Source organism: Cavia porcellus, unplaced genomic scaffold (assembly GCF_034190915.1).
Source record: "Cavia porcellus strain 051 isolate PalLab524CR breed Dunkin Hartley unplaced genomic scaffold, mCavPor4.1 scaffold_12, whole genome shotgun sequence".
Lineage (NCBI taxonomy): Eukaryota > Metazoa > Chordata > Mammalia > Rodentia > Caviidae > Cavia > Cavia porcellus.
Genome location: NW_026947495.1, coordinates 47079229 through 47104643, shown reverse-complemented (window position 1 = coordinate 47104643; position 25415 = coordinate 47079229). Strand labels below are relative to the sequence as shown.

Sequence of the window (25415 nt, the reverse complement as noted above, 5' to 3'; positions counted from 1 at the left end):
CTGATAGAATGTGTCTTAAGTATCCTGGAGCCAGGAATTAAGCTGTATTTATTTGTATGTCCAAGATTAATGAGTTTGGGATTTTGGCACTGGCTATGCAACCAATGAATAAACCAAACATCATTTCCCCAACTATAAATTAAGATGTTGGATTATTGTTTGAACTACTAGATTCCTCCTAAATCAGATACTTCATAAGTTTATGATTATCACTTATTTTGTGATATAGTGATAAAATGACAAATGGACTTAAATGTTTCTGTTAAAGTTATGGTCTCTCTCTCTTACACACACACGCACTCACAGTTCTTGACAGCTTGGAGTGGAGGAATTTTCAAAGGTGTCCCCACTAGGGATCCTTTGTCTGCCTACCAAGGACCATTTTTAATTGGCTAATCTTGGCATAGTACATGTTTCAGATCCTTTTCCCTGACAGGCCAGGAGGATTAGTCTGCTGCTGTTTTCATGTTTTATTCTGAAGTTTTACTGTTCACTTATGGTAGTTCTACTTTTTTAATAAACCTTACTTTTTGGTTCTTCATGTACCACACACAAAAGAACAAGTGGTTATAGTTTAAAAGACTAGAAGCAAAAATTACCAAGACAAGATTTTCCAGGATCAGAGGATATTCTGTTCCCTTCTTACAGTAATGTGGATCATCTATAATTATTGATTGGATGAACTCTTGCGAGCCCAAAGGAGGTTTCAGACAATCCTGTCCTAAATGAGAGATCAACTTGGCTGCTCCATTGGTTCTGTATGCTCTTCCTTTGTTGGCCCAGGCTTGCAGTCATTATTACTATTCTCTACCACTAAGTATTATGGACAATCTGAGTGATTAGTACATGGTGACTGTTCCTGGTATGAATGCTGCTTGCACATCAGCTCTGTAGAACTGTGACACCTCTGTAGGACTCTCCCCTTGTCCCTTGATATGCCTGCCTGTGTCCATCAGGAAAGCTGCCCCAGGTGATGGGCTCATAGCTATTGCTTTGGAATCTTGCCCTGTTCAGACAGACAGTCTGGGAAAGCCCAATGGGATGTGCATACACAGATAACCTCACTTAGGGGAAATGGTCTGCAGGTTCCCTAAAACTTCAAATCATTCCACTTTCAGGTTTTCTTAGGACACTATGTGTCCCTAGAACTGTTAACATACTCTAAATAAAGGGAGAGCAATTCACAAGGGCTTATTGGAAATGCATCAGCAGCTTTTCAGAAAGCTTATTTTAGTGTTAAAAAATTCTGCTTTTTTGGTTCCTATGTACTAGAAACTCAACATTCTCAAAGCTGGATAAAAGAGAGAAAAGATAGATGGGGAAGGACATCAATCAGTTACAAAATAAAAAGGGGAGGAGCACTGGGTGAATGCCTTGAGGGTTTTTTTTTAATAACTTGAATAGTTAAATGGTCACTATGAAGTAATACTACAAGTTGTGCTGGATCTCAAAATCTTTTTCCAGCAACAGCTAGCATACCTGGATACATGTTTAACTACGTAAGAATGCTCAGCAGACAGCAAAAAGAAATGTATGCAGAAATCCTCACTTTGTTTTCCAACCTGTAAGCGCCACCTCTGCACACTTACACTGATGGACAGCACAGGCCCGGTCTTGAACATGCAGTATCTGTCAGTTCCAGCACAGATGTCTTCAACGTCCTCTCCACCTTCTGCCAACCCAAGCTCCTTGTGCATGAGCAGTGCAAAGGCTTTCATTCTCTTGGGGCTCCCACCAACACAGACAAACTGTTAGTAAAAATAAGCATGTACCTTCCGTAGTAACTGGGATAAGAACTCAGGGGCAGCTACCAACTGTAATGTTTTTATTTTAATATTCCATTCATTTATTTAAGATAATGTGGAGATGTCACGGGTTATGTTCACAATTAGCTAATTTACATTACTAACCTATAAAGAAGGCAAGCAGATGCAAAGTTTTATGTACCAAAGTAGTAAAGAATATCACATAATCATCTTAAATGCTGATATTGTTTAAGGAGGTATTTCCTGGTGGTTTTCATTGTTGTGGTGGTTTATAGTACCAATCATCATCTTACATTGATATAATCAGGCTAACATTGGGTATTAGCATAAGATATGCCTGGTGTGTAAGTAATGAGGATGTGTAATATAAGAAATATGAAAGCAAATGAAGAATCACCAGTTTCATATGTATTTTCTGATTCTACATCCCCATCATAAGCTTTTATTGTAAAATGTATTATGATAATTTTGTGCTATAGAGGAATCATGTCAACACTTTTCAACTTCTCTTTGAGAAGAAATTCTCACGAAACAAGCTTTATTATAAATTGGAATTTTACTGCAGTATCTCACCCATTCCAGTGATCTCTGTTTGTTTCCATTTTATTCATATTTAACATTTCTGAAATTAAGATAGGTGCTGCAGTCTCATCTAATAAAATGTGATAATCAATTTGGCAGCTGCTCCATGCAACAGAGTAGATGCCAGAGAAAGGGGCAGAGTGGCCTTTGGTGGTGGGACGAGCAGCCAGCTGGGTGAGCACCGGAGGCAGCCGCGGAGAAGATGAGCAGCAGCAAACTGTCACAGAGCCAAGAGGAGGCAGAGTCCACAGATGGCATCCAACGCAAAGTCACACAAACCCAAGCTAAGCCGCAAGGTGCACAGAGTGCTGAGAAGCGCCAAGACAGAGAAGGCCACTGTGCGGTCAGGGGCTGCCCTGGGAGCTGAGGTTGACTTGGTTTTGGACCTCAGCTGCTCACCGATTAAGCAACTTGCTCAATGTGCCATGTGTAATCTCTGTGTGCCTCGAACTGTCTCCAAAAAGGGAAAATACAGCATCCCTCAGGCAGGGGGTCTTGTTGGGTAAAATGTGATTGCATATGGCAAATGACATCACACAAAAGCAGGCACCTTCCCCATGTTTCATAAATGATGATTATTTTCCACGTTATGTAACAATTTCCTGGCCCTCCTTTTGAGCTTGCTCCTTGTTTCTGTATTGCAGAGTTTAGTACAAATTGAAGCTGATTTGAGTGCTCCAGTAAGGAAAAAGCAGTTGGTGGGACCTGACTGAGGTGGGCACATTGGGCAAAGGATCACAAGAAAGACGACAAGGTCCTTACAGGGATGAAGGTCTGTCTAAGGAAGTACCTGACTGAAGTTGTAAAGCGGGCACACCCATTCACAAAAATGATTGACTGAAACTATCAGGCGGCCCGATTATATGATGCACTGTTTCCATTTAGCAATAATTCCTGGGCTGCACACACTCATTCACAACATAATTATCCTTGTCTCCAGCCCTTCTGCTTTTCATCTAAGCTTGCTATTGTCTTTTCTGTGGCTTCTTAGGAGTTTCTCTGATGGGACTCTAATCTAGTAACAATCTCCAATGGAATTCAGCCATAATGGCTAGGTAACCAAAAGGATAAGATTATTATTAAGGTGAGTTTTTCAATCATTATTGATGATTTGTGGTATTTTTTTTCTCTGTTTGTATGGACAGTTTAGTTTTGGCTCAAGATCTGAATGGAAGAAGAAATTTTTATTTTTTAAAATGAACTATTGTAGGTTAAAAGACACTTTACTGTGTGGTACCAGTGAATGTAAATTACAACTATTTAGATTAACCATAAAACCAAAACAGATGTTAGAATAACTTGTGGTTTCAGTTCTTCTTTGAACTGTAGATATTGCTGTAATCAACAGGAATTTCTGAATATTTCTGGAAACATAAAGATGATATGTATAGACAGAAGCTGCTTAGTTCTCAAAGGCTTACTCCTATACCAGGCTTACTAAACATCACCTCTAGACACAATTTTTAGTCTGGCTGCTTTAATGAGAAGCAAAACATGGCAAAGGACCACCAACCGACATTGACCTTTGATGACAATTACTGTGATTTATGTTCCAAAGCAATTATCTTTGTCCTGGTTTTATCAAGGAAAATAGAAATGCATTCAGGGGGAGTCAAGGCACCACAAAAACATGTCATGGACTTTGCCTGGTGACTGTCAAAACAAACTCATTTTCAAATATCCGCAGTAGCTTGAAAGGCTTAACTTTGCCATTTTGTATCACTCTAACACATAAATGCAGCTTATATATTTTATGTGGCAACACAAAATTATAAACTCTCAAAATATATATTATACAAAGATTTCTAAAGTAATGACTTTTCATGGTACCTGAAGTTTCTAGGGCTAGATTGGAAAGTCCTAGTTAATTACTTTATAAGACACTTAGAAGAAGACATTATAAAGGATATGTTTGAATATTAAGTTTGAAAAATAACTCCTTCTTGAGATCCTCCACCATACTGTTCAATTGTTTGAGTCTTTCCAGTGAATATGGTGGATACTATTGAGCCATTAATCAAATGGACATTAATCTTAACTCTGTAGGCTCCCTTCCAGTTAGATGAGGTCATATGTTGAGTGCCAACCACTAGAATACAAGCAAAAGTGATTCCTGCCACTTGCCGTTTGGGTGCTGATAGTATTCTCCCTTACTACAAGGTGGGGATGCTGGTAATTCTAGATATCTTCTTCCAGCTGCTGGATGGGGACTGACACCCAGAGAGACTTCAAGCCCCTTCTCTAAGGTAACAAAAATAACAACGGCCTGAGTTTCATAACTACAAGTTTGAGGAAAAACACCCATCAACTAGGAGCAGCTGTTCTTTACTTAATGGGAGCAAGAAGTAAATATATGTTAGGCCAAGCCTCTGAGATTTTGCAGGGGTGGGTAGCAATATAGTGAAATATGAAGGAAATAGGGGCGACTGACAGAGTCTTTTAGGTTTAAATTTTACATGACCAGAATTCTCCTTTCTTTAGAAAATAATGTTGATAACAATGATCATCATTTCTAGGAAGACAAGGCTGAGTTTTCAGCTACAATAGAGTATGCCCCCTAGCCAGGACTGCTGTCCTGAGATTTAAAAGGGCTATAAATTGAACCTAGAATGTTCTCATTTAAAGACAAGAATGTGGCCAGAGGAAGAAAATGTCCTGAGGAAAGCATCTATGGAAATAAATCAAATTTTACTGGCTGCCTCTAAAATATTCTGGTTTAGGTTAAACAGCCAGCTCTAATCATTGGAAATCACATCACTGGCTCCTGCATCTACACACACACACACACACACACACACACACACACACACACACATTTTTGTCTCTTATCAAAATTGTCCAATCAGTAAAATTGCTCTTTTTGGGAACAAAACATTGTAAATAGAACACTCTTCTATGTAAAAGTGAATTTACTGAAATTCCACATCAGATAGGTGGAGCGCTTGTAACTCTGGATTTTAGTTCTGACAGAGTGCGAAAATAAGTGCAGATGACAATCCAGTCAAACAGAAAAGTAGAAAATGAAAGTCTCGGTCCTGGGATTATAACAGAGATGAGGTGTGTGTGTGTGTGTGTGTGTGTGTGTGTGTGTGTGTGTGATCATTTTCATCTTTAAGTCCATTGACTTGCCAGAAATGAACAAAAGTACCAAAATGTAGTGATTTTTTAAAAAAAAATACAGGAAGAACCATTATTTTTTTCTTCAGAGAATCCTAAGATTTAGTCCCAACTCATTCACTTACCAGTTGTGTTGGGCCTATTATTAGCAGATAAATAGTTATTTTGTATAACACTGTATATTGATTTGAACCCCAGTTTCCTCATCTGGAAAAAGGGGCTAACAGCTCTGTAGAAACTGGAGGCTAAATGATGTACATTTGCAGATACCGTAGCTTCAGATACAGAAGGCACTTCACAAGTGTTAGAGCAGAGACAGACTTGAAAACAGGTAACACTCTGTCTCAGAAATATACCCGGTCTCTTTAACTTACTAACTGCATGCATAATTTAGTTTTTTAATTATTGTGGGCCTTTTATTCACCAAGATAACCTCTAGATAAGGGTTCTGGGAAAACCACTGTGAGGCAACTTGATCAATGACTCTTGGAGCATCAGAAACAGCAGCGGGGGTGGGGGGGGGTGGGGGGGTGGTTAACTCAGTGGCATAAGCCATAAGCGCCTGCCTTGCAAGCAGAGAGTTGTGAGTTCGATCCCTGGTACCGATGAAAAGGAAAAAGACCAAAAAAAAAAAAAAAAAAAAAGATTTATAGAAACAGCAGCAGGGAGAAGGTGAAGCAGAAGATGATGGAAGACACACAAAGGCCAGGAGCAGTAGTAGACTGGAGGCGAATGGAGAAAGGGCCAGTCCCGCTGCCGTCAGGAATTCTCTGCAACCTTGTACCTGACTCTCTAGGAGAGAGGAAGGAGGCAACTTGCCAGTTTCTGATAATGAGCATCATAAGTCTGTTTCTTCTTCTTTTCCTTTTTTTCTTCCTTCCTTTTCCTCCCATTCCTTCCCTCCTTTCTCCTCCTTCTTTTCTTCTTCCTAAGCGTCTTTTTCCCCCATTCTCCATCTGATGAATGGGCTCTTTGGGCTTACTGTAACTCAAAAATGCCTCCTGCTGCAATAAGCAAAAACCCAAGACATTGGACTTAAAAGAATGTGGTCTGTGTCCCAGCTCTGCCCCTCCACAATGAAACATTTAGCCTCTCTGGTCTCAATTTCCTTGCTTTATAGAACAGGTCAGGACCTGCTAACCCCAAATGAAAGAATGTGACAATTTATTGATATGGCAGATATGAAAACTTTATTTGTAGTCTTATAATTTCTAAAAGGAGTGGGGGAAAAGGCTGAAAACTGTACATTTCTTCACTGATGGGAGCATATATATGTATAGGCATTTGGAAATTTTTCTTTGCTTTAAAAGTTTATGCCTTTTGATCATTTCTGCGAATCATTCTAGACAGGCCTCAACGTGCAAAATCCTTAGGAACAAAAATGGCCACTTAGTTCTTATTTATAATGCAAAATATTTTAACTTGAAATTGATAATAGGCTCTATATTTTATGGCACAGCCACTTCACCTTGATGAATAATGCATTTTAAAGAAAATGTAATAACATGAAAAAGAGCCATGCTGGGCCTGGGAGGAGGAACAAGAAGCCAAATCACCTTTCTCCTGAGCTAACCAGCAGGCAGGCTGGGAGACAAGAACACCCCTACCTCCTTTAAGCAACTGTCTGATTCGGAGAACAGGTTGAGTTGATAGCAACTGAGATACAAAAACTTAATGCTTGTGTTGTTTGATTGACTTTGCAGACCAAAGGCTAAGCATCTGTTAAGAAGATAACAATATACAATATAGCAACTATGGGGGAAATCCTTCTGTCTTGTTTTTGAAATCCAACGCTGTTCTTATTGTTTCATTTTATTCCATTTCATTGTTTTGTTTTATTCAATCTTCTGTTTTGATTAATTTTATTCTGTTCTATTTTGTTTGATTTTATTATGCTTGATGGTATGAGAAGCTATTTTGAAGTTAACAAGAGATTAATTTCCTTTTATCCTGCTTTGAAATTCTGCATCACTTTCACTGTTTTGATTGACTTTATTCTGTTTTATTTTATTTGGTTTTATTCTCTGTTCACTTTCATTCTTTTGTTTTGATAGGTTTTATTCTGTTTTGTTTTGTTTGATTTTTATTATGTCTGATGGTATAGACAGCTATTTTGAAGAAAACAAGAGACCTTATGATAGCCGTTATGTATTTTCTGTTATCTTGTTTTGAAGTCCTTTCTCTCACTTTCATTGTTCTGTTCTCAGTAACATTATTCTGTTTTGTTTGGTTTGGTTTTATTCTTTTTAAAATAGAAAAATAATAAATAAGAACATGAGAAAATATTATCATAAAGTTAAATGAAAAATGCAGGATACAAAGTTATATCATTTACAACTATTTTAAAATATATTCATTAAAAAGATTTAAAGAAAAGAAAAGGGTTCATAGTCTATTTGTTTAAGTGTGGGGCTAAGAAGTGTGTTTTTTTAAATCATTGTTCTTTTTTATATTACCCTAACTTTAAATAATGAGCATGTATTGCTTTTATAATTAAAATATGTGACATAAAATAAACTGTACAGAAATCCAATTTTCTTGGCAGTATTATATGAACAATTTTCTTATGAAGTAAAAAATCTTAATATGAAATATGATACAATAATTATTTTCAAGAAGTAGGGTAATATGGTATTGTTAGTTTTGTGGAATTCTTTTACAATTTAATAAAATGAAAGTTAGTGAGGTACCACAGTAAATGTGGACATTAACTGAACTGAGTCTGTTAAAACGTAATGAATTCTGAGCATCCAGCAGTAATGTTAATAAAACTGCATTAATCTCCAGGAGCCTGTGTGGCCAAATAATCAAAGTTTCATTACATTTAGTTTGTAAAACTTCACCTTGTTAGGGTGGAAACAATTGTACATGATATTTACTTTCCAAATGGTTTTGAAGAGTTAGTTCACCTTTATTGGGACCTATTGTAACCTCTGACACCTTTCAAGTCATTGGTGTAAAATATATTTTGAGAAAGTAAGAGAATGGCAAAATAAATGCAATCATTTTCCTACGATAAGAAATATTGTTACCTTGACATCCCCAAACATTGCTGGTAGATTGTGTGTTTTTGTTCCTAAATCCAAGTGATAGAGGATGTCTTCATCCATAGTCTCCAAGTAAGGATTTTTAACATGAACAAACCTTTTCCTGGGAAACAAAAAACAACACACACACACACACACACACATCATGAAAAGGATGCAAAGGAATTTGGAGAAGAAGCACAAAAAAGAGACTGGTCAAATACTTGACACAAGGTTTCTTTTATATTTAAATATAGTATAATAGTGACAGGAATAATGTCTGATATTTGCCCTATTATGTGTCAGGCATAGAACTAGGCATGAAAATGGTACAGTGTATGAAACTGCATGTTATAAATATATTATTATCTCATTTACTCTCATAACCTCTGTATTACATAAGTAACATTAACAATCTGATTTACAAATGAAGAAGTTGAGGCTTACGTAAGTTGAAAAGCCTGTGTATATGCTGATTACATCACAAAAGCTCAGTTTCAGGTCATTTTGCTCCCTTTGTCTTTCTCTGCCTGGAAGACTGCTGTCTACACCCTCCTGAGCTATGGAGTCACTTTGTATGGGTTCCAATACAGTTCAACCATATAGATACTAATTATGCAACCCTGCATAAGTTATCTTTGTTCTTTCATTTCCAGTCTGTGTAGTGGGTTTAATAAAAACTACTCCTTTGCAAGTTTATTATCCTGAGCTCTAAATTAGATATTTGTAACATACCTGATATACTTGAATATTGAGTAATCAGATCTTAATACGATTTCCAACACGGTGATTCAAAAAAAAAAAAAAATACTATTTTTAGTGAGACTGAGCAGAAAGAGAGTATGGCAAAGAATGCTAAAATTCTTTCATTTGGGCTTGTGTTAAATCCAATTGTTTTTCCTCCTGGACACATTGCAAAAACATATTCCCATTTCCTTTTCAGTGAGATGAAGTCATGTGATTGAGTTCCGGCCAGGGAATGTGGGCGGAAGTGATTTGCCTATTTCCAGGCATGACTCTGGTGAAAGTAGTGAGTCTCTCACCAGCCTTGGGGAGGTAACACAGTCCTCTTTATCCATCAACTATTTTGCATTGAGCACAAGACCCTGATCTTTCAAACAGCATTAGCCTGCCTGACCAATGAGCAGTTATTAGTTTTGGTCAGCACACTTGGACATGTTTTTTTCTTTTAGAAGACGGATAATGAGGTGAAAGAGAAGAGATGAATAGGGTCTTGGAGAGTCTTTGGGTATAATGGGGCAAAAATGAATTAATAGGCAAATAGTTCTGGAGAAACAAAGATTTAGAACTAAGAAAAGAAATGCTCAAAGTGCAACACAAAACAGAATAATATTAAATACCAGAAAATGCAGAGCAGGGTACAAAAGAGCCAATGGTAAGACACACTTGCTGAAAAGAAGAGACCATCACTGGAAAGCCCTACATCTATTCTTGGTGCCAGCTCGAATTCGTTGCAGTGTGGCTCGGTGGCTGCCTGTTCACACCTCCCAGCCTCAGTCTGTGGTTGTGGGTCCCCTGGCCTCTCCCTAAGGCATGTATTGCATCTCTCCCAGGCTGACACTCCCATAACAGTGCTTCCCTGTGTCCTGCTTGGGAGGCATTTCTTTACCTCTCTGCATACTTCTTTTGCCTACTTCTCAGATATCCATGGAGTTTTGTACATATCTATGCCTCAGTGTATTTAGGTATGTAATCTATGGATCCTGTGGTCTCTTTCAGCTCTACAGAACGTACTTCTTAAAGTTTATCATGTCTAAGAATCAACAGAACAACTCCTCTTTCAGAAATCCTGACTCAGCAGGCTGGGTGTATATGGGCCATTTCTAACAACTCCTCACTGTGTTTATGTTGCTGAGATATACTCTGAGTAGCACTGCCTTCGAAAACTACACCAACCATGAAAATTCATTACTTCCTTTCCACCTAAGGCCACCAGCCCAGAACCCCATCATGACACTGCTACCTTGACTGCCTGTTATAGATTAAAAACTGGTGGTCAACTTAATGGCAGCTGAAGTAAATCAGCACGGTGCTGAGTGTAGATGGCCCACCTGAGGAAAGTTGCCAGCATAAATAGAGACATGGAGAAGAGACAGGTGTTATGGGTTCTCTAAGTGTTGCTGTTGAGCCATTGGTTCTCCTGGAGGAGCTCATCATGATTAGCTTCCCCAGTGTGAGTTTGAGCATTGTCATTGCAGGAACTCAGGACCTTGTTGGTGAGAGTGGCTGTGGTTCACTTTGGGGGAGCTCTGGTCCTTACATCGAGCGTCACTTCCTGGCTCTGAGAGGAAGACGTGTGCCGCTTAATCTCCAGGAGCAACTTGTCATGCTGGCTTCCTGGCATGTACTCAACTGTTCTTATTTATCATCAGAGGAACTCAGGACCTCTGTGTCACTGAGGATGGTTGTGGTACTTTTTAGGGCAGCCTTGTTCCTTATTTTGAGCATGACTTCTTGGCTCCAGTGTATATACCTCAGCCTATTGGCACAGCTCCTTCATCCCACTGGCATAAACTTTCTAGCTTCCACCACTGAACTTTGGGCTTTCCAGCAGATCCATGAAACAGACTGGTGTGAGTCCTTGTTGTGGGTGCTAGGCCTCCAGTCGGATTTGTGAGAAACATTGTCATGGGCTCTGGGTCTTCACCTGGATGCATGCAGAACATTGCTGTGGGATCCAGGTCCTTGGCTGAATATTCTGTATCTTTAGTGTTATGGACAGATTTCCTGTACTTTCTTGTGTTTAACTCTGAGAGACCACCATAAAATAATATAAATTCTGTGTCCTGATTGCAATTGTTTTCCTCACAACCCCTAACTGCAACACCACCTCCTCTCTTGTTTGGTAAAATCTATCCAATGAAGAGAGTGGCTAGTGCTATGGAACAGGTCTTAATTCAGTCTAATTCATATAACTAAAGCACTTTCTCCACAATCTTTGGTTATATCAGTACTAATTATATACTACTCTAGTTACTAGTAGAAATAAGGTATAATCTCCATACCACAATAGGTCTGCGTTTCTCTTCCAAGGATCATCTGGGACTTCCTTGTTTTTTGTTCCCATCCTTGAAATATTTTAAAACATCTTAACAAGTCTTGTGACTTCAGTAACTCTCACCTTGACTATGCATGCAAATCACTAAGACTTTTTAATAGTACTGGTGACCAGAAGTGAATTAATTTAGATTATCTAAAGATGTTTTTAAAGTCTTTCTAGATCACTTGGAGTGCAGCCAAAGTTGAGAACGCCTGCTTTAAACCTTTCTTCCTGAAATACCCTTCCCCCTTCCTTTTATACTTTACCTGTCATAATTCTACTCATTCATTCTTCAAAGTCAGATTCAAATATCCCCTGTACCATGAAGGCTTTTCCAGGCATCTTCCCTCGCCAGTCAATATTATATTTTAGTTTCACTCTGTTCCTAAAGCATGTGTCTCATGTTAATGCCGTTAGTGTTGCACATTGTCATACAGTTAATTTTCTCTCCATGGAAAGACTGAAATTTCTTTGCTGCAAGCTGTCTTATGTATCTTTCTTTAATCCCTAAATCTTAAATCCTATTTAATGTAAATTTAGGTGTTCAGTAACTGCAACAAAATGCTATTACTTGCTTTCTCAAAAAATTAGAAGTTCTTTATATGAAAACTCAATAAAAATTGGGTATCTGAGATGAATATGCCCTTCTCAGATGAAGGAATACAAATGACAAATAAATATATGAAAAACTGTTCAACATCAGTGGTCATTCAGAAAAGCAAGTTAAAATAACACTGAGATTCCATCTCACTCCAGAAAGAATGGCTATCATTAAGAAATCAGTCAATAACAAAGGCTCGCAGAGATGTAGGGGAAAAGGAACTCTTCTCCACTGTTAGTAAGGGTGTACACTGATAATAACCACTGTGGAAATCAGTGTGGAGATTCACCAAAACACTAGGATTGGCGGTCCCATTCAGTTCAGTTATTTCCCTTCTGGATATTTTCACAGAAGAACTGAAAACATTATATCACATCAATATACGTGCACCTCTATTCATAGAAGCACAATTTGTAAAAGCTAAATATTAGACACAACCCAAATGACCATCAGCCAAGGAATGGTTAAAAAGGTGTGGTATTTTTATACAGTAGAATACTACTCAGCTATAAAGAAGGACAAATATGAGGCTTTTATAGGTAAATGGATGCAAAAATAGGAGACCATACTCACAAGTGAAATAAATCAGAGTTGCACGTGTAAACATCATATTGTCTTCCTAGTGTAAAAACTGAAAAAGTAAATAAGATCCAAAATGTAATATACCTATTGTGAAAATGAAAGTAGAAGAAACTGCTCAAAGGGAAAGAACAAGTGGGATGGGGGAAAGGAAAAAAGAAAAAAGGAAAAAGATACACACACATATAAGATAGATAATTATATTACTAATCTCTGTTAGTTCATCGAAAAGAACACTTTGTGCTTTCAGTTTGATCATTTTTTCATACTTATGTCTTCTAATATGAGCAACTACTTTAAAGATAACAATATACAATATATTAATCATTATTTTTATTTTATTTAAAGAGGGTAAAACTAAACATAACAAAACAGAATAAAGTATATCAGAAGAAAACAATGTAAGTGACACAGATTTCAGAGCAAGACAACAGGAGATCTACAGTGGCTACCACAATGTCTCTTGTTTTCTTCTAAATAGTTGTCTATATCTTCACACAATAAATTCACACAAAACAAAATAGTATTAAACTGATCAGAACAGAGTGATAAAGGCATTATAGGCTTTCAAAACCAGACAATAGGAAAATCAGCAATAGCTATCTTAATGTCTTTGCTCTCTTCAAAATAGCTGTCCATGCCTTCATGTATGTTGAAAATAAGTAATGCAAAACAGACTAAAACCACTCTGAACAAAGAATAAAAGCATTACTGGATTTCGCAGCATGATGATACGAAATCAGCAATGGATACCATAATGTCCCTTTTTTTTCCACAGTAGCTGTTTATTTCATCACACATATATTAATCATTGTTAACCTGCTATTATTTTGTTTTGAAGTTCTATATCATCTTTTTTTTTAATTTTAAAATTAAAAAACATTAGAAGTACCATTCTTAGTGAGTCATATTTTTTTAAAAAAAATAAAGTATGCCCTGGTGCGGTTACATTTTACTATTTCAGAACAGGCATCTAAATCTCAAAGCAGGTCATGAACCCTTCTGTTCTCCCCTGTGATGCAAAGTGTGATCACACATGCAGTAGATGACACAGTTTAAGGAGCTAGTAAGAAATGCAAAACCTCAGACTGCACCCTAGACCTACTGAATCAAAATCTGCATTTTAACAAACTCTAGTAATTCTAGTAAATTCTGAAAAACATTACTTTTCACTTTCTGTTCTGAATTCAATTATACTTTCTATTTCCCTCTCCCAAAACTATTTTCATAATCTAGAGATTTTCCTTTGGATTCCCATCTGAATCCACAAATCATTGCCCTATAAAAGAGTCTCCTTCATGTACTCTAGTAATTCTAAACACTAGTTACACATCACAATCACCAGAGGTACTCCAAAGAGGATTGATAGCTAAGGCCCGTCTCTAGTTTCTGATTCAGTTGGTCAAAGAGACTAAGACATTGGTGTTTTTAAAAAGTTACTGACTTGTACAACTTTTCCTAATATTCAAGTAGAAAATTTCAAACCATAGCAGTAATTAATGATACTCTGCTGTATTAATCATAATACTCCCATTTAATGGAAATATTCTTTAGATTTGCTTGGTACAAATCACTTGATATCTAGTGATTCCTCCTTGAATATATTTAGAGAGAAGTCTATAGACAATTACTGTCCCATTAGCTCCTGAGAAAGCACTTGTAAGATGATCACTCTGTCACTGACCAAGAAAGAAAGAAAAATAGGCTTGTTGGCTAATTAGAGTCTTTTTCTGGTTCCATATGAACTTTGGAAATGTTTATTCTGTTTCTGTGAAAAAATGATTCTGGGATTTTGGTAGGAATTACATTTAATTTGTAGATTGTTTTGACTAGTATAGATTTTACAATAATATGAATTCTTCCAAACCTTGAGATAGGATCTATTTCTATGCACTGTACTTGTGTCTTCTTTAATTTCCTTTTTCAATATTTTATAGTTTTCAGTGTTTATATTTTTCACCTCTTTGGCTAAATTGGTTCCTAAGCGTTGTATGCTTTTTGGTGGTATTGTAAATAGGATTGTTTTCTTCATTTTTTCATATAGTTTGTTAATATACAGAAACACTAGTGATTTCTGCTTGTTCACTTTTGTAACCATTAACTTTACTGAATTTGTTTACCAACTCTGATGTTTTTGGTGAAATCTTTTTAAAAAACAAATCCGAAAGCTTCATAAAACTTAATTTCAAAATTTATTTTGAGATACAATTTGATTATAATCCCCCCTTGAATATATTTAGAGAGAAATCTACAGACAATTATTGTTCCATTGGCACATGAGAAAGCAATTTATTATAATCAATAACAAATTAGTGAGAGTCTACCTCAAAATAAAAAAGTTAAAAGGACTGAGCAGGTACAAAACACTGGGTTCAATCCCCAGCACCACCAAAAGAAAAAAAGGGTAAAAAAGCGAAACAAAACGGGATGAACTTCAGGGGCAGAACATTTGCTGAATCCTCAATGCCTGGGTTCAATTCCTAGTACTAGGGAGAGAAATAAAGGGCAATGATAGCAAACTTTGGTGAGGATTTAGACACAAGGAATGTTTGTATACTGTTAGTGCAAATATAAAATAGTTCAACCACTAAGGAAAATAGAAGGGAGGCTCCTGGAAAACTAAAATTAGAAAAACCATAAGATGCAGAAATCCTGCTTCCCAATATACATCCAAAAGAATTGAAATCAGTGTATCAGAGAGAGACACAAGGCCCCACATTGATTTCAACATTGCTCAGCATAGCAAAGTTATGAAATCAATCTAAGTGTCCTTCAGTAGATGAATGGATAAAGAAAATACTGTATATATGCAAAACAGAATACTGTTCAGCCTCAAAAAATAAGAAAATTAAGTCACTGGTCACAACACAAATGGAGCTAGAGGACATCGTTAAGTGAAATAATCCAGACATAGAAAGACAAATAACATAAAATTTTTTTCCCTTTTTTATTTTAAAGAGAAAAAAAGATAAAAATAACAATAAAATAGAGTTTTGAAAAAGATGAGAGTTATAATAATTAATTCATTACATATTGTCTTCGTAATGGTTCTTCAGAGTACAAGACATAGGTATGATATCTTGTCCAAATAATATTAGCACAAATCTTTCTTTTCAATGAACAAAGAGAAACTAGCTATATAACTATCTTAACTACATAAGGTTTCTCTTGTATGTGCAATCAGAAAAAGTTATCTCACAGAAGCAGAGAGGCAAATGGGGTATACTAGAAGCTGAAGAGGAAGGAAAAGATGGGGAAAAGGAAGATATTGCTCAAATGGAACAAAATGTCTGTTAGGTTGAGAAATTAGTTTTAGTGGTCTACTGTACTGTATGGTAACCACTGTTAATAGTAATGTGTACTTCAAAATTGCCTTAAGGATAGATTTTTAGTGTTCTCACTAAAAAAGAGAAGTTGAGGAAATGATGGATGTTTTCATTTGCTTGACTGAATTTTTCTGCATTATATTTAGATCAAAACCTCATGTGATACCTAATACATACTATCATTATTTATTAAAACTGAACAAAAATTTAAATTAAAAGGCTGTTGGGAATTCATACTTAAGTCAGCCTTCTATGGCTATTGCAATACTTTGACTTTTCTAAAACATAATTTTTACTAAACTTTCATATGTCACAGAGACATGTTCATAGCAGCACAATTTATAATAGCTAAATCTTGGAAACAACCAAAATGAGTATCACTCGCAGAATGGATGAAAAAGATGTGGTATTTTTATACAATGGAATATTACTCAGCTATATAAAGGATGATCTTGAGGCTTTTACATGTAAATGGAGGCAGTTTGAGATTATACTCATAGGTGAAATAACTCAGACTCACATTTGTAAATATCATATTCTCTCTAGTTTAAAAAATAAATAATAATAATAATAAACTGAAAGAGTAATAGAATCCAAAATGTACAATAGATATTGTAATAATGAATGGGAAAGAAAGTGTTCAAAAGGAAAGAACAATTTGTAGGTATACACATATAACTGTATGTATCTTTAAGTGTGCAAGATAGACAAACATACTATTAATGCTCTATTAGTTCATCAAACAGAATAGTTTGTGCTGTCATTGCTTGATTGTTCAGCTTTTATGGTTTTATTTTGTAACTTGAGCAACTACTTCTCAGATAACAATGTGTAATATATTAACTAGTGTTGATTTTTTTTGAAATCCTGCAATATCTCTACCCTTTTGTCTGTTCTGCTTTTTAAAAATAAAAAAAAAATTTAAAAACTTGCATATACTATTTCATCCCCAAACTTTCTTGGCATATTTTTTCTTTTCCTAATACATGGGATAAGGTCTTTTAGCAAACCACAAGTTACACCTCATAGTCAGCATTAAATATTGGTCACCAAAAATGAGTGCTGGCTGGGAAGAAATTGTTTCATTTTTCCATTACTTTCACCTTCATAATTTTTCTTTTTATCTCTCTCCTTGACTTTCCCAAAGAAATGATGGGCTGGAGGAGCTCTGTGTTGTGTGGGTAAGCAGAATACTTTCTGAAATGCGGACATGATGGTGAGACATTTCACACAACGCTCAGCAAAGCACAGGGAACTTGCAAAAACTTCCTTCAGGTTCATGAAGATTAATGCTCTATTATGTTCTGTTAACCTGGGGCAGAAATTGGAAGTAAATTTGCAGGCTGTTTGGACAGATTTATGTCTACCCCTGAAATGAATAACATCCATAATATTTTAGGAGTGAATTCAGTGCAAAGTCCACCACAAAGCATATGAAGTGACTTCATAATATGCTGCAGCACAGTGAAATCTCTCATAAACCCTGGGAGGTCCTGTAATTACTTCTCAGATATGGCCCATCACCCTTGAATTAAAGGCTAAACTTCATAGTGAATTCAAGGCCCAACTGCAAATTTGTGTATCCCTATGTGTTGGTCAAATTTCTCCATATTTTTGTGTCTTCTTTCGCCCCACTTTCTTAAATGAACCTGCTCTCTCCTCTGCCCCTCACAAAGGAGAATCAAGAAATGATTAATGTTACTGGGAAGAAAATTTGCGTGGTTTCTATTCTGATCTGTATTGTAAGCTGTATTCCGTGTGCATTAGCCTAAACTGAAGAAATTTATGCAATGGTAGAGGAGCATCACCTGACATTTACTATAAAATGCAAACAACATCCAATCAAAAGAATAGAAATTAAAATTACTCACCCACCATATGTATTCTTATCAGGTCTCATGGATATATTAGAAGCAGGTAAAATAGAAGCCATGCTTCTATTATGTGAATATCAGTAAAGAAATATACTGAAATTTGCTATTCAATTATAGATTTAAATATAATAATTCAGATTTTAGAATGGCACCTTCACTAAGAGGTGTTACGTTTTCTTCTCAAATTGCTAATGGATCTGTTCACTTAGAATTTTAAAACCTTTCTGTCAATTCAAAAACAGCTCCTGATATGGCCTTTTATACCTCAGCCAGTCTTTCAGATCACCATGTTCCCAAGAAGATAAGCTCCTTTGGAAGGGGTGGCATCCTGTATCTTTGACCAGGTTGGTTCACTTGTTAACGGATGACCACAGCACCTTTCCCTGACGTGTGACATTTGTCCCAACATGCGTCTTATGAGGTATGTAGACTTATTTGCTTTGAGACAACTGTGTATGGATGCAGGTCCTCTCTTGATTCATGTGCCAATTCTACCAGGTTATCTCAAAAATGTGTTCAATACATGTGAGAACTTTCAGTTCCCAAACACTTCATTTTTCTATTCCTATCCCATCTCTCACCAACTTGTTTTCTTCTTAGTGATTACAAGTAAGGAAAGCAGCCAAAGTCAGAATGCCCTTTCATCCAAACTTTGCCCACTGACGTTCACACAGAAGGTCTAGTAATTTAACAAACTTATTTCCCAGGGCCTCCTCATTTAGTTAAACTCTATGTAGCCTTTTAAATCCGCTAAACCATCTGCCTTGGTGTCATTCCAAGTAGAACGATGAATTATAGCCAACATATTTGCAAATGTCTTTTTAAAAAAAAAAATCTATGAATTTGCTACTCCTGCTGATGCTCCTCACCTTTTGCTTTGGGAGGAAAATGATCTGGAAGACTTCAGGGAATCTTTATCCTGATCCATTATTTTCTGACTCCTATGAAAATCAGCAGTAGTTCTATGCTGGTGAGAGTTTCCAGAACATTAGTCTCATGGCTTCCAAGCAAATTAAAACCTAAAATGTTTATAAATGCCAAATAGAAACAAATGTAAGACATCTCACTGTGTTCACTGATTTTTCTTTAAGGATGCTCATAGCAGTCGGAACCAAATGTTCCAGCCTTAACTGGGGTCTCCAGTATAAGCTTCTCCACTTCCTGGTGATAGTGATTATTGGAAAACTCCAGACCCCTTTTGGTCCATCTTGACAGCCAGTAAAGTTTTCAGAATGGAAAGGAAAGAGAATAAGGATATCTACGTCAGGAAGTCCTGGAACCCTAAATCTTGTTATTACTGCTTTTAGAAGGAGACATTCACACTTCTGTCCGTTACCACACAATCCCTGAGGAAACTTATTTTGGAAAAGGTAATGATGCTTATGAGGCAAAGTCATCCAGAATATGTGTATTGCCTTTTTAACTTGGGACAGTGATTCCTGTTTGTTCTTTGTAAATATGTCTCTGACCTTGTGACTCACCTCAAGATGCGCTACCTGTTGCTTTTTCTGAACAATCACTGGCAATTTTCTCAACATATCCACCAAGTGCCAAGGGAACCTGCACACTTTTATTTGGTATTCCATGTCCTGTCTCTCCATTTATCTTGAGGATATAGTAAGGAGGATCACCAAATTCCAGTCTGGCATTTACCACTGCCCCGGGAGGTGGAAATGTTAATTAGATAAGTGTTAGGTAATTAATTACTCCTGTGAATTAATTAGAATAACTTATCTGTTTCCAGTTCAGGTTCTGCCAGTCAATGACCTTGGCCCTGAGAGAATGCCAGAGAATACCAGGTAAATCATACAGCCTCTGTAACCAACTCCCCCAGACATTAAGACGAATGGTCATCATTTGAGTGAAATTCAGAATAGTCTTATGGGTTTATAAAAATAGAGTATTAATTAATGTCTTCTGAGCAATCTATTCTTTCCAGTTTTCAATCTTCTAAAGACTCTGACATTTTTGGCAGGCTGTTTCTTGACTTTTTTTAAAAATTATATTGTAAAAGTCCAGTCACCCTATCCAGTTGGGAAAAGATTTTGTTTTTAGAAAGAGTGCACAAGGCCAATTCAGGGTAAGCCACAGGGTGTTATGCAAAAAACGCTGTGGGCCAGCAGGGCCACATGATTCAACCCAGCCTTGTGGACAGGAGGCTCCTGCACCAGCCTGCCAGATCCGTGCTCTGCAGCATCTGGCCTTTGAGGACACACTTCACTTCCCCCTTCTTCCCTGCTGTGCCTCTCATTCCCGTGACAAGTTTCTCTAGCTTAATTCTGCTTCTGAACCCCTCCTGATGTTGGAGTCCTGTTGTGCAGCTAAATAGCATTAGGTTTTCCCATGGATTGGCAAATTTCTGTAGAGTCCCTTAGACATTAAGTGTGGAGTTAGAGCCATCCCCACCTCCAATGATGATCTCATCACTCTGGAGGAGCATGGCTGAGTCTGGAGTGCCCAGAAACTTCCTAGGCATCTGTGCGCCAGGGTCTGTGATAAATCCTGAAAGAGTTTGCAGTTTATTGTGTCTGCCTTAAAGGAATCTTCTCTCCAGTGGGGAAGAGTGATGAGAGATAAACGTGCCAGACACTATGTAAACTTAAGGAGAGACACCAAAGTCAGACTGGAGTCTAGGATGGCGTAATACCTAGGTTGGGTCCTGAAGAAAGATGCAACCCTGAAAACCACATCTGTGTATGAGGATGAGCTGAACATGAGTGACTTGTGCCCCAGAACAATGTGTAAGTGCAAAGAGGTAACGAAAAGAGTGCCACAGTTAGGGAAGTTTACCAGTTCTATGAGGTTTTTATTCTCAAGTATTTGCACCAGCATTTCTGAGATGGATCTTTGGTAGCTTTCAGTTTTTCAGATTTCTCTTATATTCAAAAAAATAAATAAGAGCCAAAATATAGTTTCACTAATTATAATTCACTTTAAATATTTACACTCCTTGAATGAAGATCTTAACTCTCTTACTAATTCAGTTTAACTGCCAGGCATGCTAGTGAACTCCTGTAATCTCAGCACTGGAGAAGCTAAACCAGGAGAATCACCATGAGTTCAAGGCCAGCCTGGACTACCTAGTGAACTCAAGTCCAGCTTGAACTATATAGTGAGATCCTGTCTCTAAAACAATAAAATAATAATAATAATAATAATAATTAGCTTAACTGTGCTATCCAAAATTCATTACTGGGTTTATTATTTAAAATTCTTTAATTCATCATACACTGTAAGTTTAATGGAACACAAATTTAAAAGTATGCTAATGTCTGTCCCTTCTTTCAGCCCAATCATCTATGGATGCATGTAGTGGAATTATGACCACATTGCCTCCAAACACCACCACATCCTCTCATTCGCAGTCCACTGGCCCAAGGGGTTAAGAACCTTTCCTTGAGGACATGCCATAGGTCTTTCTCTTCTCCTGAACCAATCCCTTTGGAACTGGGACACACACACACACACACACACACACATACACACACTCCAAGCTCAGTACCCTAGGAACTAGGGTGGGGAATGCACAATGATCTTTCATGTTAACCCCTTATTGATGGGTCTCTCAGAGTATGAATGGGGTTCTGCAACCTAACCCTTCCATTCTGGATTCCTCTTACTCCACTGTTTGCCACTATTGACTTGAAAGCACTGCACATGTGTCTTGAGCTAACTAGTCTGATATTATGCAAAGTATTTATTTTTTTCATTTTCATTTATTTACTCAATAAATATTAGCTGAATATAAATTGTATTCTAAAAAATGTAAGAAATGCTGGAAATAAATGTATAAATAAAACAGGCCCTGCTTCTCTGTTTTCTTTGGTGAAAATATTGACATTCCATGAATAGAGGGGGCACAACACACTCTCAGATTTTCTTTGTGTTGAAATATGTCTAGTAAGCGTGCCTTCAGCAATCTCTCCTTCATGTCAAATAATAAAGCCTTTTGGAGTCTTGAAGTATTCATTTTACAATACATATGTTGTAACTGCCTCTTATCCTTTACGGGAAAGGAGAACTATTTAAGAACAACACAATTCTGCCTGTGTGGTGGTATAATCTTAACTAGTCTGGAGATTGAGGCAAAAGAATCCCAAGTTTGATGCCAGCCTGGGCAACTTAGTGAGACACTATCTCAAAATACTCAGTACTCTGGGTACTCTCTGGATTCAATCACCAGTACCGTAAAAAAAGATATAAGAAACAAAATCCCTATTACTTCATTTATAGTACAGATGTGTTAGAGTTTAACATATGCAAAGAAAAGTCACCTTTTCTATTACCCAGCTAATCTTCTTCATGATGTTTGTCTTCCTTAGAGTTTGAGCAGTGGACGGTAACTTCAAACTTACAATTAGGTTAACCACACCCTTATATATTTGATCACAATGTCATTACACCATTTTCTGTCAAGTCTTTGTTGTGTCTATCTGATTCCCTCCTTCTGCCTATCTGCAATGGCAGCTACCAAACAGGGTGAGCAGAAAGGGGCTTTCTGGGTTTCTTTACCAAGAGGGAGAACAGCACCCGGGTCTCTGTGCTCAGTTCCTTGCACAGCCCTTTGGCTCTGCTATTAGAGGGTTGATCAGGCGTTGTTCCCTGTTTTGGGGAGGGATCTGTGGCTCTCTGGGTATAGTCACTGAGCTCATGAATAGGTTCTCCAAGTTACAGCAAAGCCCATCCAGGTGTAATAACGCACGATTCTGGTACTCTCCCACTGTGAGGAATGCAGGTGTGAGTTGATGATGGAGCCCTCTTGCAACCTCTCCTGAGTTACGTGGAAGGGTGTGGTCCCTGACTCCAGGGTTCCCAAGCTGAGCTACACCTTATTCAATTTGTGTAACAGCATTATGTGCCCTGGACTTCACCCTTAAAGGTGAATACTAACCAAAGGCCATGACTGCTAGTTCTGGTTCTTCTGTATACTCAGTTTCAAACTGGAAGGTGAGACCCTCTTTGTACTTTTCTCCTTGCCTTACATGAACTTCCTCTATATCAAATCCTGGATTTTCCCTGGCTTCTGGAAATCTATACTTTGTAGTTCACCAGACGTAGGTTTTGATGTGTTGATAAAAGCACAACCATTCCTTTACATTGCCTAAGAACTCAAAATTTATATTCAAAGAATCCCAATTAATTCCTTCCTCCAGTTCTATCCCCCAGCAGACAGATAGGAATGTGGACAGATAGGAACGTGCAAAAGGCCACATTCACAGACAGGAGCTTAGTAACAGGTTTCAAATGTACTAGACCCATCATAAATTACCACAAGCAATAAAGAATTACATCTCTCATACAACTGCTGTGACGAAGAAGTGTTTGACTTCTTCTTTTAGGAAAATCCCTTCAAATGCAGGGATTTTCTCTACTAGTCTCATCCAGCAGGGCCAAACAGAGTGTCAAGAGAAGGCTTTGCCGTGAGAAAGTTCCTGGAAGAGTGGATCTGGTGGGGGCTGACTAATGCCGCGGGGAGGGGAGAATTCCTGCATCCTCTGCTCCTTCCAGAACCACAGCCTCCTGTTTTCAGTCTCGGGAATGTTATAGTCACTGTGGCCATGTACTAAAATTTTTATAATTGTGCTTGACATCCAGAACTGTAAAACACTAACATATTTTCTGGTACCTATAGAACACCAATATCTGGGATGTTTAAAAAGTGGAAATGTACCTTAGGAAAATAATCCTTACTTACAAAACTTTATTTTTTCCATAGTTAACATGTTTCAATATTTAAAGTAAATGCATAAAGTATTTATGAAGGAATTTCTTCTCAGACAATAGGTTAAAAAAGAGAAAGAAGTTTCAAACTGTGTGAACATTTATTAATAGGGATCATTTGGCTATCATTAACCATTCCAGAAAAGGTGTTTCCAGGTAAATGGAAACTTCAAATAAAAGTCACATATATATCGTTTAGAAAGTGATCACTAAGCAGCTGCTGTGTGCTAAGTATGCCAATGCTTGGAGTTGACTAATGATGGCAAAGTAGTCTCAGGCTTGTTCTTCTTGCAATACCCAAATTTTAAAAAATCTTAACTTTCACCTCTGACTTCTCTGATGATGTTAAAATGAAATTTACGCCCACAGCGTTACTGGGGTTTAAATGTACTTTTCCCTGTTAACTGATCACAATGCCTACACCAGAGTCTGCAAGGGTCCACAGACCACGGTGTGAAGTCAGCACTGCTCAGCAGTGACTCGAGTGGCCCAGTCCACAGAGAGGTTTATGGCTGAAAATGCTTGATTTCAGAATGTGCTTAGGTTCAAGTCTTACAGATTTTTCTGTTCTTGTTATCTAAGAAAATGTGAGGCACAGAGTGTCAGACAAAAAATTATAGAAAAGCTATTGTATTGGAAATAAAGCCTGATTAGTCTAAATCAATGCGGTACCAGCAAGGAATAAAAATTAAAAACTTTTTCTCTATGTTAAAAGAGAAAAATGGCCAACCTCAACTGAGACTAAAAATCTGAAGGATAAGGAAAAATAATTAAAAAGACAATGAAGAATTTAATTAACATCAGTGATGATTTCAAGCTTCAGACTAAGCAGTGCCCACATTGCTTCTCATTTAAACCTCATAACTCTGTGAGTGACTATTACGACTTCCCCAAATTTCTGATAAGGACATCAAAGCTACAAAAGTTAAACAAGGTGCCTGAGATCCTATAGATTAGAATTCAGAATCAGGTTTTCCCAGCTACAAAGCCCCAGAAATCCTCTACACTTAATCACTGCTGGTCAATGCGGATATGCTGAAGAGTCCAGAAATGTGGTGCTAAGTAGAGAAGGGAATTTGGTCTGGGTTTTGAAAGCTGATTTCAAAAACATCTCATTGCACAATTTTAAATTAATCTCCAAAATGTGCTTCATGCATAGCACATATTTACCTTATCTCAGGATCACCACTTCCTATGATTTCTCTCAAAAAGTGGGCCATATTCAACATGCTTCCCGCGGTAAGTTCTGTCTGCACTTGAGTGGCCCTTAAAATGTAAATTAAAAGGCACAGATAAACTAAGGAAAGTAGACAGAGCTTTAATTAAATCTTTCTTTTAAAAATTGTATTAAATGTGCCAAACGTTAACATTGTTAAATTTGTGTTGTATGTACACAAGCACTTATTACATCTGCACATTTCTTTATGTTTGAAATATAATTATAAATTTTAGATATAGTAACTAACAAAAATATGAAACACTAACAATTGTTGCAACAGAAAATAACATACAAAGTCAAGGTAAGGGTTTAAAGGACCATACTGGAGAAGTCCTGACATAACTAAAGTGGAGCATTAACCAAAATGTGTGTGTGACCCAGGTTGTATAACCAAGGTTTTCTACTTCTCTAGAATAACATTAATGTTTAACCAATGGATTGCACTTAGTGGTGCCAAAAGAATGCCATAAAACACACTGTTCTCTTTCACTGAATTTAAGTCTCATTTAGAAACGAGCAGTTTTGAAATTTAATGACTTTTTA

General features: G+C 37.2%; 1 protein-coding gene and 1 long non-coding RNA gene across 5 annotated transcripts in view; one reads left to right on the top strand and one right to left on the bottom strand.

Moving 5' to 3' along the window:
- Window positions 1–18189, bottom strand: part of Upp2 (uridine phosphorylase 2) — a 38754-nt gene extending 20565 nt beyond the window's left edge. Inside the window, exons 1-4 of one of the 4 annotated variants that reach the window (XM_063259139.1) lie at window positions 17930–18189; window positions 12727–12784; window positions 8498–8615; window positions 1590–1748 (exon numbers count right to left, since the gene is read on the bottom strand). In XM_063259139.1, coding sequence (XP_063115209.1) covers window positions 1590–1748; window positions 8498–8615; window positions 12727–12784; window positions 17930–17936 — 342 coding nt within the window. In that variant the 5' untranslated portion in view covers window positions 17937–18189. The remainder of the gene's footprint in view (window positions 1–1589; window positions 1749–8497; window positions 8616–12726; window positions 12785–17929) is intronic. The other 3 variants (XM_063259140.1, XM_003478685.4, XM_063259141.1) reach the window with 3 other exon arrangements.
- Window positions 16871–21734, top strand: LOC134478290 (uncharacterized). The gene is made up of 2 exons (XR_010050804.1): window positions 16871–18353; window positions 19024–21734. It is a non-coding gene; the product is annotated as an uncharacterized LOC134478290 (long non-coding RNA).
- Window positions 21735–25415: the final 3681 nt, after the last annotated feature.